Raw genomic sequence first — 13448 nt, forward strand, 5'->3', positions numbered from 1 at the left:
TTGAAACAAACAACGTTGCAGCTCAGTAGGCTGTGTGCGTCTGGCATGCATTGAGCAAAAGACTTTTAAAATCAAGTAGGCTTCATGCAGTTGAGATATGGTAGCTGACTGTTATACAACCAAGCTGCTGGTGTTAGAACAGCATGCTTGAGGATTTCCCACTTCTCAAAGGCATATAAAGATTCCAGAATGGTCCTAAGTCATGTGACCTTCTTTCAGTACAACTTCCCAGAAAGATGCTTATCCTATGTCTGGAACTGGCTATGATTTCAGGACTGAATGTCCCTGTCATTAGTTGTTCAGTTATCATCTATTTTGAGGATCAAGTGTCAGGAAGCCATTGTCTAGGCAGATGCACCGATTCTGGTTGCAAGGTGAGGTTATGGATTCAAATGACAACCCTTTGGTTCTCTTTTGAAATGTACTTGGACATTACCAAGTATGAGATGAGTTTGTTCACAGCTTTGCAGGCATAACAGGTTTCAATGTATGAGACTTTTGGTTTTGTTATTACAAGGAATCTGTACAGTGAGGTGTGAGATGCCCACAGAGAAAAGAAACATGGTCATGTGACTTGTAGCATCCTTTTTTTGATTCAGCAGAAAGTCCATTATTACAAATAGCAACATGCATGAACTTCTGGATTTCTTCTTATGCCCCAGGGACCCATAAAATCCCTGCAGTGCAGAAAGAGGTCATGCGGCCCATCAAGTGTGCACCAACTCTCTGAAACAGCATCTTACCCATGTCTACATACCCCCACCCTATCCCCGTAACTCCATGCATTTACCATAGCTAATTCACCTAAGCATCTTTGGACTGGGAAGGAAACCCACACAGACATGGAGAAAACGTGCAAACTCCACAGTTATCAAAGAAATCGAACCTGGGTCCCTGGCGCTGTGAGGCAGCAGTGCTAACTTGTGCCACCGCACTGACTGAATAGCTTTTAAAACATCCACTTTTCCATTCCTGTTGTAAACTATAGCTGCAGTTTGTACCACCTGCAGGATTTTGGCAATATCTTCCAAACCTGCATCCCTAATGCCTGGAAGAACAAATGCAGCAAGGGAAAAAGCAGTGGCATAGTAGCATTTACTCAGAGGGTAGTAAGGTCGTGGAATGCCCTGCTTGCAACAGTTGTGGACTTGCCAACTTTAAGGGCGTTCAAATGGTCAGTGGATAGGCATATGGATAACATTGAAATAGTTTAGGTCAGAGGGTCATTAGATTGGTTCTACTGGTCGGCACAACGTCAAGGGCCTGGACTGCGTTGTAATGTTCTATATAGTAATCCAGAGGCCCAGGATAATCCTATGGGGGCATGGATTCAAACGGCAGTTGGTGGAATTTAAATTTAATTAATAAATCTGAAATATAAAGCTGGTTTCAGTTATAGTGGCCATTTGGCACTACAAATACCTACCTGGTTTTTCTTTCCTTTCGGGTAGGAAATTTGCCATCCTACACGAGATTCCAAACCCACAACAATGTGGCCAACTTTTAACTGCCCTCAAAATGGCCTTGTAGTGTTGGCCTTGCCAGTAATGTCCCCAGCCCATGAAGGGATATTTTTAAGAAATCACAATATCCAAAATTTTGATTATAGTATAACTGAATGATAAAGAAAAGACTTTGTTACAATTGTGATGTTTGGGATTCTCATTAATTCAAGGCAAATGAAAGAGGTCATGTGAACTGCTGAGGTCTGCCTGGCAGTAAGCCTGGGTGGCTTGTTAGAGATTAAAACAATGGAAAGACTGCAAGGCTCCAAAGTCCCAGAAAAATTTTGAAAATGTTAGGTTATAAATGGCTGTCTATTTAGTTCAAAGATGGAAAGAGCTTCTCTACCTGGATACAGGGCCCAAATTATTCACAGTACTACTAAAGCAGGTTTTGAAAGGGAAAGGGTTTCTGAAAGGTTGCGTACAAAGCTTTTTAGCAAAGTGTTTTCCGCTTTGGTTACAATACATATCTCAAAACAAGAAATTTTGTCATACATCCTTTCAGCCATTAAAAAAAATCCAAACTTCCAGTTAAAAATTATTGATCTCTTTAGAGGTATTCCCACAATGTGGTTAGGTGGGGAATTCCAGGAAGTTGAGCTTGGCTCAGTTGATAACACTGTTGTCTCTTTAGTTACCGAGTTTTGTGCATAAAAATCTTGGACTAACACTGTGCCTTTTGAAGGCAACGCACTTTTACAAAAACCTTACAGCTGACACGGCCCTGCCATCTCACCACTCAAGCATCCCACGTTGCTATTTTGGGGGTAAAAAACAGGATACTTTTGACTTGTCACACGTATTAGTATACAAAGAAAAGTACTGTTTCTTGCACATATACAAACAAGCATACCAGACATAGAACATAAAATCAAGCAGGCTTCGTGGAGTTAAAAAGTCTCTTGTTCAATGCATGCCAGAGGCACAGAAAGCCTATTGAGCTGCAGCATTGTTTGTTTCAAGGATTTTCATATTGCTATTTGCAAACAGAAACACAATCGGAACTGAACTCCGCAACAAGGGACGTACCCTCTGGGCTTGACTTTGGAAAGCATTATATATCACGAACACATTATCCTTTGCTGTCAATCTGCGCTGATCTCTCAATGCTGATACTACAGTTAAGAAAGCCCACCAATGGCTCTATATTCTCAAAAGAGAAAGGAAATTTGGTATGTCAGCTACGACTCCTGACTTTTACAGATGCACCATAGAAAAAGTATTCTTTCTGGTTTTATCACAGCTTGGTGTGGCTCCTGCTCTATCCAAGACTGCAGGAAATTACAAAGGGTTGTGAACACAGTCCATCACTCAAACTAGCCTCCCATCCATTGACTCTACACTTCCCGCCGCCTTGGCAAAGCGGCCAGCATAATTAAGGATGCCACGCACTCCAGACAGACATTCATTCTTTCACCTTCTTCCATCAGGAAAAGTCTGAGGACACAAAGCAACCTACTCAAAAATAGCTTCTTCCCTGCTGCCAGACTTTTTAATGTACTTACCTTGCATTAAGTTGATCTTTCTCTTTAACCTAGCTATGATTGTAATACTACATTCTGCACTTTTGCCTTTCCTTCTCTATGAATGGTATGCTTTGTCCGCATAGTGCACAAGAAATAATACTTCTCACTGTATAGAAATGTGACATCAAATCAAACATTGCAACCAGGACCTAACCCTGCAATGCTTTGTAAAAGTAAGGAACTGCATATTTGTTTTAGCTACATATTAATTGAGAGAAGATATTTGTACATCAAATGATGTCTCTCAGACTTCTGCTTCCTCCAATTTTATTCCAAACAACTTTTCTGACACAAAAGCAGAAAATGATTGATCATTCCACACATGATCTCTCACAATTTTTCACAGTTTTTAGATATCTGTACAGCCCCCTATTCATGACTGTACTTTCATTATTTTGTACGTGCTTGTCTTTAAGTTCCGAACAGTCTGCAGCTGAAACGAAAACTTGTCTGTCCTTTTGACATTTGTTGAATGACGTGTTATGTTTCAACCATTTTCTGATTTTATTTCAAATTTCCAATATTTGCCATATTTTTAACTTGAACGGACGCTCCCCAAGAGCAGACATTTTGTATAAAATCTTCAAGTACTCCAATGATATTCTTTTCCAACTAAATCATGAAAGTTACTGCAAAAAAAATTGGTATAGACATAATGGTCTCTGTGGCACATAGTTGAATTGGCACAGTAAAGTGTACTCTCCCACTTGAAAAAAATCTAAATTTTAATATCTCTCTGCAAAGTAATCATAAATAAAACATGTATTGGGCTGTTTTAGACACCATTAACAGCAAAAAAAATTTAAAAATAATGATTTGAATTGCTACATAATCCTATTGTTCCTGAAAATCTTATTTTTTTGTAGTTGGGGAAGCAGTTATTCTTTGGTGTCATGATTAACAATCCATTAAAAAGTTTTGGCTGACAATGCGAATGGTTACGATGCTACCAGGAATGAATCTCTCAGTACAAAGATTCAGTACATTGGGCAATGGTCTGATTTGGATGGCTGTAGTCATAAGTTGAATTGTTCCTTGTGAAACAAGTGGCCACATCTTACCTGGCCTGTCCTCAAGTAGTCAAAGGTTGTCCAGATTTTCTATGGAAGGTCAAAATCTGGGTCTTTGCCACTCAAGTTCATTACCAGGTTGTGGTTGATGGTGTTTGTAGTTAACCAGGAAGCCTGCCATCAAGAGGTGAGGCTGTTGTCAGTTTGTAGGGTGTGTTCTCAGAGACTACAGGATTTCAGGTGGTGTGTTTTTATTTCAAGCCCTGAGTCAATGGGAATGCTTTGTTAGCTGTCAGCCAGTGGTTCTATTTGAGGAGGATGATTTCCCTGCAGGAAGCTCAACATGCGCCAGTACCAGGAAGCCACTTGAACTGTTCTGTGCTTAACATCCTAGAAATAATCCTCATGGCTTCCTGGATATGGATATTTGTGTTTGTGTGGCGGCCCAAGGTCAGTTAAGCAGCGGTACTCTGCTGTTGGGTAGACTATGGTGAGCAAAGCAGTGCATAGCAAGTTGGCTCTATTGATCCAGGTCATACCTGCTAGTTTCCATACGAGGTTTACTCTTATTTTAATATTGGCTCTGGCATTCTGGGGGTGTTGCCAAGATATTTTGTAATTGGATAGTGGGCGAGTGTTTGGCCACAGAACTGGACATGAAGTTCTTTCCTGGCCTTTGAGTTGTTCAAATGGAAGACTGAAATGACAGTCTGCACAAAGTTTTCATTTTCTGAGGTAGACTTCCAGAAAACACCAACTTTCAGTGACTGCTTTCTCAGTGTCTTTTGATTTATTGTCACATGTTAACATAGTGAAAAGTATTGTTTCTTGCGTGCTATATAGACAAAACATACTGTTCATAGAGAAGGAAACGAGACAGTGCAGAATGTAGTGTTACAGTCATAGCTAGGGTGTAGAGAAAGATCAACTTGATGCAACTTAAGTCCATTCAAAAGTCTGACAGCAGCAGGGAAGAAGCTGTTCTTGAGTCGGTTGGTACGTGACCTCAGGCTTCTGCATCTTTCTCCTGAAGGAAAAAGGTGGAAGAGTGAATGTTCAGGGTGTGTGGGGTCCTTAATTATGCTGGCTGCTTTGCCGAGGCAGCAGGAAGCGTATACAGAGTCAATGGATGGGAGGCTGGTTATTGAGGTTATTTCACCTGGAAAGGTCGGGATAAGTCATCAGCATATGTAAAGAGCCATGACTTTATGGAAAGGAAGCCACAGATATAGATGTTAAAGAGATCTCTAGTGGTAAAAGACTGGTTATAAAATTTGAACTGATCCTGCATTTAATTGTTTAAGAGCAACATAGAATTGTTGTTGGAGTACAGGCCACATATGCTGATCACCATTCAGAACCTTACACAGGTTGCCATTATTTTGGTTCATGAGGTGGTCAATCGCAGAAAAATCAGTCGAATCTAATCCAATCTTCAAGGATTCAAAAAGAAGCACATGGATTTCTGGAAAACTACCAAGTGCTGAACTGATGTTTAGTAAAGTTTATTTATTAGTTACAAATAAGGCTTACACTAACACTGCAATGAAGTTACTGTGAAATTCCCCTGGTTGCCACACTGTTCAGGTCAATACACCAACCCAGCACGTCTTTCAGACTGAGAGGAAACCTGAGCACCCAGAGGAAACACACACAAACACGGGGGAGGATGTGCAAACTCCACAGAGACAGTGACCTAAGCCAGGAATCGAACATGGATCCCTGGTACTGTGAGGCAGTAGTGCTAACCACTGTGCCACCCTGTAGCTCAGGGAACACTATGGCATTTTTGTCAAGCTAGAATCAAACTGACTGGACAACATGGATCTTTCTAGTCTATGTCTCTCCTGGGATAAATGCTTTCAATCACGATTATGGAAAATGTCAATTTCAGAATCACTTCTCAATTTGTGATTTTTTTAAATGACTAAGTATACTGGTCAATAAGAAACATGCCCAAAGGGAAGCACAGCATGTGAATTGCATCAATTTAAGAGTACATACGCCATTTGAATTGACATGCAGCAGTTAGGGTTTAACAGCTGAATTGCATTCTTTTGTGTTGTGCACAGTGACAGCGATTAGCACCGCTGTCTCACAGCACCAGGGACCCAGGTTCAATTCCAGCCTTGGGTGACTATCTCCATTTACATTCTCCTTGTATCTACATGGGCTTCCTACCACCTGTGGATTAGCCATGATAAATTGTACCTCAGTGTTGGGGGATTAGCAGGTAAATACCTGGGGTTATGTGGCTAGGGCCTGGATGGGATTGTTACTGATGCAGGCTCACTGGGCTGAATGGCCTCCTTCTGCACTGTAGGATTCTATGATTCTATAAGTGCAAAGCAATGAAACCAGAGAAAGGGAATAGATTGAAAAATGGAAAGATGACAGACTGCACTGAATACAATAACCATGACAACTTCTATTTATGTAGTACCTTCAATGGAATAAAATGCCCTATGGCACTTCACAGGAATATTACCAAATGAGATTTGGCACCTAGCCAAATACGGTAATTTGGAAAGTTTGGTCAAAGAGGTTTTGACTACCTTAAAAAGGGGGAAAAGTAGCAGCAAGAAGTTTAGAGGAAGGATGCCAGACCTTGGCAACTGAGTATTCAATCTCCAATGCTACACCAATTCAAATTAGCAATGTTTGAGGGGCCAGAATTAGAAAGGGTTCTGAGACTAGAAGAATTATAGAGACAGAGGAAGTTTGATAAGGTACCTCACAAGAGGTTACTGCAGAAGGTCAGAGGACATGGAGTTGGGGGTAGGGTGTTAGCGTGGATAGAGGATTGGTTGTCAAATAGGAGGCAGAGAGTGGGGGACAATGGGTGCTATTCAGATTGGCGGTTGGTGACTAGTGGGGTGCCCCAGGGGTCGGTGCTGGGGCCTCAGCTATTTACCATTTATATAGATGATCTGGAGGAGGGAACCGAGTGTAGGGTGTCGAAATTTGCTGATGACACCAAGATTGGGGGAAAGGCAAATTGTGCGGAGGGTGTGGAGAGTCTGCAGAAGGATCTAGATAGGCTGGGCGAATGGGCCAGGAAATGGCAAATGGAATTTAATGTTGGCAAGTGTGAGGTGGTCCACTTTGGTAGGAAGAATGGTAGGAAGGACTATTACTTACGTGGCGAAAAACTGCAGCAGGCGACGGTGCAGAGGGACCTCGGGGTCCTTGTGCATGAGTCGCAAAAACCCAGCCTGCAGGTGCAGCAGGTGGTCAGGAAGGCGAATGGGATGCTGGCCTTCATAGCGAGGGGGATTGAATATAAAAGTAGGGAGGTCTTGCTGCAGCTGTATAGGGCACTGGTGAGGCCGCAGCTGGAGTACTGTGTGCAGTTTTGGGCGCCGCACCTGCGCAAGGATATTTTGGCCTTGGAGGGAGTGCAGAGGAGGTTTACTAGGCTGATACCGGAGTTGAGGGGGTTGAGCTATGAGGAGAGGCTGAATAAACTAGGCTTGTACTCGTTAGAGTTTAGAAGAATGAGGGGAGATCTCATTGAGACGTATAAGATGATGAATGGGATGGATAGGATAGAGGTGGAAAGACTCTTCCCGCTCAAAAAAGACAGTAGGACTAGGGGGCACAGCCTCAAGATAAAGGGGGGGCGGTTCAGAACGGAGTTGAGGAGGAACTTCTTCACTCAAAGGGTGGTGAATCTCTGGAATTCTCTGCCCGTTGAAGTGGTGGAGGCTGCCTCGCTAAATATTTTTAAGAAGCGGGTTGATGGGTTTTTGATAAGAGAGGGGATTAAGGGTTATGGGGAGAGGGCGGGAAAGTGGAACTGAGCCACGACAGATCAGCCATGATCTTATTGAATGGCGGGGCAGGCTCGAAGGGCCAGATGGCCTACTCCTGCTCCTATTTCTTATGTTCTTATGTTCTTATCAGATATCCAGTAGTGCTTGCTGAAACCACCAATAAGACGCAACAATAAAAGGAACAAACACCTTGTTTATCCTTCTGTGTGTTATCCTTCAGGCTTTACAACAATGTGAATGGCCTCCTTCTGCACTGTAGGGATTCTACGATTCCATGAAGTGCCAGGAAGAATCATAAGGCCAATTGCTACTGTTTGATGGAAAATACCAACTTATATATTTTCATCCTGGAAAAAAGGGACAAATAAAGCCATTCCATTGTATCAGATCAGCCATGATCTCATTGAATGACGGAGCAGATGGGTTGAATGGCCTACTTCAGATCCTACATCTTATGGTCCAAGCTTCAAACTAAACTCTGAGTATAAGACAAGGGAACATTACTTCTAAAGCATGAAAAGTGAATTTAAAGCCAGTATCAGGTGGCTCTTCACATAAAATTTCATCCATACATGGAATGAATGAATTTCCACCTGGTACAGTGGATGGAGCAGCTCGTGGAATGATGCAACAGTCTGCAGAGATGGGAAAGGGAGTGATGAGAAACAGGATTCTGAGTTGAAATCCTGCCGAAACTGATGGGTGAAAATTATTTATTTTTTTCTGGCTATGCGAGGCCTTGCTGAAATGAGTTTGGACAGATTCAATTTTGTAAGTATGTGTCTAAAGAACAAAACACTTCTTAATTTGGTACCAATTGGCAATCTCAATTCGGGCCACAGAATAACTGGGGCTAAATGGAATAAAAATATCACATCAGCACTGTGAGGTATTCAAATTTCTGATTTAAGGAGGTAGAAGTAACTTTATCTTGCATGGAGCTCAACTTGGAAATGCTCTCATTGGTGCCTAAAATACAGTTCCATTGGTTTGTAATAATATTTCTCCTCATCTCTTTTGAAGTGTAATCTGAAAAATAAATCATGACGAGGCATGTCTCTTTTGCTCCTGTACAAGATACAATAACAGCTTGACGACTAAAAGTTAACTTCTTTCACCTTTGGCTCTGAAGCCTTTTCTATATTTTAAGATCTTGCTGTTTTACTCTTGCTATAGTCAATGCTTCTCCTCAGTTTTTTCTTTCATTATTTCTAAGTTCCTTTACACCATCCTCGCTACATTGCAAGAATGTCACAGATGGGATTTTCCTGCCATTCCTGCAGGCGGGATCTTTTGGTTCCGCCAATGGTGAGCCGCTGTGGGTGCCCCAATGGCAAAGGGAGCAAATAACAGGGAATTCTGTTGACAGCATTGGGACCCGAAGATCCTGCTGCCAGCCAATGGTGGGCTGCCTCCACTACTGCAAAACATGCAGCAGGGAGTGTGAAAAATCCCACCCAATATTTTGGTTAAAGCAAATCAAAGTTTGGTGTTTTTTTTAAATTCGATGAGATATTGCCTACCTCTAATTCTACTTGAACTGAGTGGCTTGCTAGACCATTTCCAAAGGTAGTTAAGTGTCAGCTATATTTCCGTTGGTCTGGAGTCACATGTAGGCCGGACTTGGTAAAGATGGCAGATTTCCTTTCCTAAAAGATCAGATAGGTTTTTAAATCACCAATGGTAATTGTCATGGTCACCATTAGAGGCTAGCTTTTAATTCATAGAACCCTACAGTGCAGGAGGCCATTCAGCCCATCTAATCTGCACTGACAACACATATTTATCCTAGCTAGTCCCCTTGACACTAAGGGGCACATTAGCATGATCAATTCATCTAATCTGCACATCTTTGAACTGGGGGGGGATGGCACCAGAGCATCTGGAGGAAACACACACCAATGACTCAAGCTGGGAATCAAACATGGAACCCTGGTGCTGTGAGGCAGCAGTGCTAACCACTATGCTGCCCCTTGATTTATTAATTCAATTTAAACCAGCTGTTGTGGTGTATTTAAACTTGTGTACCCCAGAACGTCTTTTTGGGCTTTTGGGTTACTCGTTCAGTGACACTACCATTGTGTCACCATCTCTCCCAATCTGCATCCAATAGATTAGGTAGGGGGAAAGATGAGCTAAAGAAAAATCCATGACTAAGAGGGCTCAGTGGACTTCCATACCACCTACTCAATTCAACAGCTTGAAGTCCAATTGCTGAAATGGGATCTGAATAAAAATTGTACTACGTGAATACTTGCATATAAAGTTAACTCATCTACAGATATTGCAGATAAAGGAATTCCAACAGCACGTATTCAAGTCACTATTATCTTTTGCTTTATGAGGATTCTAGAAATGTAGCTATCCTATTAACAACCCAAAGGTGGGATGATTAAAATCAGGAATTCTCAAGAGGTCAGAATTCAAAGAGCAGAGACAGGAGAAGGTTAGATCTAGAGACAGGCAAGGTCCGAGAGACATCTGCAAACAAGGATAGCCATTTTAAAATTGAGATGTTGCTCAAATAGAGCCAATGTAGATCATTGGGCACAGGGGCGATAGGTGAATTGGTTCATGGTGGATATGGGCAGAGTTTTGAATCAGTAAAGTTTGTAAACAATAGAAGAAGGGAGATTGACTTCATTGGGGGGGGGGGGGGATTCTCTCAGCCCACTGCACTGGGAGGAGTGGGGGTTAGGACCACTGGGAGTGGGGGAGAAGTGATGTGGGGTCTTGGGGCTGGCCGGCAATCAGGAGGCCAGCAATGCGGGCCACTGTGCAGGTGCCAATCTTTGCGCTGAGACTGGCAAATGCGCAGTAGCCCACTCAGTGCTATGCTAATGGCCTCTCCAGTGGGAATAGGCCCTGCCCACAGATTTCAGCATGAATGTCTCTCAGGTACTCTGCAGTGCACAGGTGGTGGGAGATTCATTTTGAAAATCCCACTTAAAAAAGGTAGGATTTATGCAAATTCAGCACTTACAACTTTTGGGGGGCAATTCACACCCCCCACGTCCCCCAGGAGAGTGTGTTGGAATAGTCAAATCCAGAGATAACAAAGGAATGGATGGAACCAGGTGAAGTTGTGGAAAAAGGTCTTGATGGAGCTAGCTGAAGTTCAAGCAACATGACTGCAGATGCTGGAATCTGAAACAAAAACTGGAAATGCTGCAACGTCTCAGCAGATCTGACAGCATCTGTGGAGAGAGAATAAAGCCAACAAACATTGAGTCTGGATGACTCTTCAAGTTTCTCTCCACAGATGCTGTCAGACCTGCTGAGATTTTCCAGCATTTCATGTTTTTTTGTTGAAGTTGAAGCAATGATTGCGAGTTTTTAAATGCATTAGCCAAGTGTCAGAAAAAATATACAATGTCATGCAAGATAAGCTAATAAAAAGTAACATGAAAAAACTAATCAAATGTTTCAGAAATTTAAACCTACGCAGTCACTTTTTCTGCTGTATGCATCGATCCTCTCAATTCAACTCGGTATCAGTACTTTACACCGTGTCCATTATTTATGCGTCAGCTTTGTTAGTCACCAATTTACTTACTTCATCCTTGGGTGGGAGCGGGATCGCCATGGCTGAGCCTAATTCTATCCTGACCCATTATCTGTAAGCAAAAGGGACCCAAGTGATGGAATCTACCTGGTGGGGGAAATTTGGGCTGCATCCTGTATATATGAAATTACATCTGAGTGTACACAACTGTTCGCACGACAACGGGTACTGTGGACAAAGTCCTACGTTCAATCACTACTCTTGACAATTGATGTTGTCTATTCTGTCCGTCTCTTCAGATTAAGGCAAGACTGCTGCTGATCACCATCGTTGCACAATCAGAGCAACGTACAAGCAAACGATAGGAAAATAAATTCGCGACATACCAATTGAGTTTTAGATTAAGCCCTATATTTTCATAGAACATTTTAATTCATAGTTACAAGTGCGTCATCCCTTCAGGATTTACACAACTACGGCGTGACGATTTATACCCCTCTTTTGGGGAAGCCACCGCATTTCTAGATAGTTTGGCATCCACTCAGTTCAGACAAATAACCAAATAAAGCTGAAAAGCCAAGCGTGCTTTCCGAGGGAACCGAACACACATTTTACAGCAAAAATAATCCATTTTGGTAGCTTTCATTTGACATCGATCATCTCCCCACTATAAAATGGTTTGTGCTGCAATCCGACTGCAAAGACAGCAATCGTTAGGATTTTCCACACCCGCTGAAAACATTTTCCCCTCCATGGCAGGGGAACAGATCATTGAATTTGCCCTTTTGCCCAGACTTTCTTTTGGTGGGGGAGGAGGGAAGAGAAGAAAAAAAATCACTATTCAAAAGGGGTTGGTAAGAGGGGTTAGTAATAGCAATTTAATGTGAATGAATGTAGATAAGGAGCATAAGACGTGGTCAGGCTGGAGATGTGTGCACACATGCATGTTTTATATGCACACATGAATTCTATTTTAACACATGCATGTTTTAAACACACGAATTCCATTTTAAAATACACGTTTTATATACGCACACGAGCTGTATTATAAACACATGCATGTTTTATATACGCACACAAGCTGTATTATAAACACATGCATGTTTTATATACGCACACATGAATTTCATTTTAAAACACACATGTATGTTTTACATGCACACACGTTGCGAGTGGGCTGTAGAGGTGAGTGTGTGAACGCTGCAGCGGGCTCTGCTCCCACTGCGCCATGGCCATTCATTCACTGGCTGATTCCCGGGGTCTCCATGGAGAGCGCGAGCCGCCGGCCGGGAGGCGGCCTCACGTGACAGCCGCCCGGCCGCTGAACGCTTTCAAATTTTCAAAAATAAACGGCCGGTAGGGGATTTTTAAAAATATATATTTTTCTCTCCTTTCCCCACTTTTTTAATCTCGCTCACTCGACTTTATATCGCGGTCTGAATGGAAGGAGGAGGCGGGTGTTGTTGTTTGGGATAAAGCCGGCCTGACCTTACCTGGATGTAGTAGTGGCTGCCGCAGATCTTCCTGAGCGAGGCCCGGGAAAGCAGCCCCCTCGCCATGGTGAATGGAGCGCATCCACTGCCCCCGCCGCTTCCCCGTCTCTCTCTCTCTCTCTCTCTCACGCCTTCCGATACTTGGCAGCCGCCTGACTCCAACCCACACAAATCACCGCCCGCACCGCGTGCGGTTCCGGCTTCATTTGTCCCTCACTCTCCCCCCCGGTTCTGTCTGAAGCTGTCATTTACTCCTCCACTCCGACCACTCTCACTTAAAGGCGCAGCTGTTCCTGCAAAGCGGCCAATCCGGCGGAGTTAGCCGACGCAATTTGTGTGTGTGTGTGTGTGTTTGTGCAGGGGAGCTGGGGGGGGGGGGGGGTGGCGCGATCACAACTTGTTTCGTAAACGCGGTCAAAATAATTGCTTCGGCCCCCCCCCCCCCTACCTATCCCAATGAGGTGAGTCAGCGCAGGGAATGCTTGCCCACACTTCCAATGGGCATGCATGCACGGATGGACTGACCTCAAAATTAGGTTTTGGCGACTGTGAAAAAATAACTTGCATTTATAGAGCATCTTTGGCGACCACATAATGTCCCAAAGCGCTTTACAGCCACTGAAGTACTTGTGA

General features: G+C 43.0%; 1 protein-coding gene across 2 annotated transcripts in view; it reads right to left on the bottom strand.

The window, feature by feature from the left end:
• Positions 1–13154, bottom strand: part of LOC145347609 (divergent protein kinase domain 1A-like) — a 69427-nt gene extending 56273 nt beyond the window's left edge. For both annotated transcript variants that reach the window (XM_080195227.1, XM_080195226.1), the window contains exon 1: positions 12816–13154. In XM_080195227.1, coding sequence (XP_080051353.1) covers positions 12816–12881 — 66 coding nt within the window. In that variant the 5' untranslated portion in view covers positions 12882–13154. The remainder of the gene's footprint in view (positions 1–12815) is intronic.
• Positions 13155–13448: the final 294 nt, after the last annotated feature.

Source organism: Carcharhinus amblyrhynchos, chromosome 9 (genome assembly GCF_965287045.1).
Source record: "Carcharhinus amblyrhynchos chromosome 9, sCarAmb.v2.hapA, whole genome shotgun sequence".
NCBI lineage: Eukaryota > Metazoa > Chordata > Chondrichthyes > Carcharhiniformes > Carcharhinidae > Carcharhinus > Carcharhinus amblyrhynchos.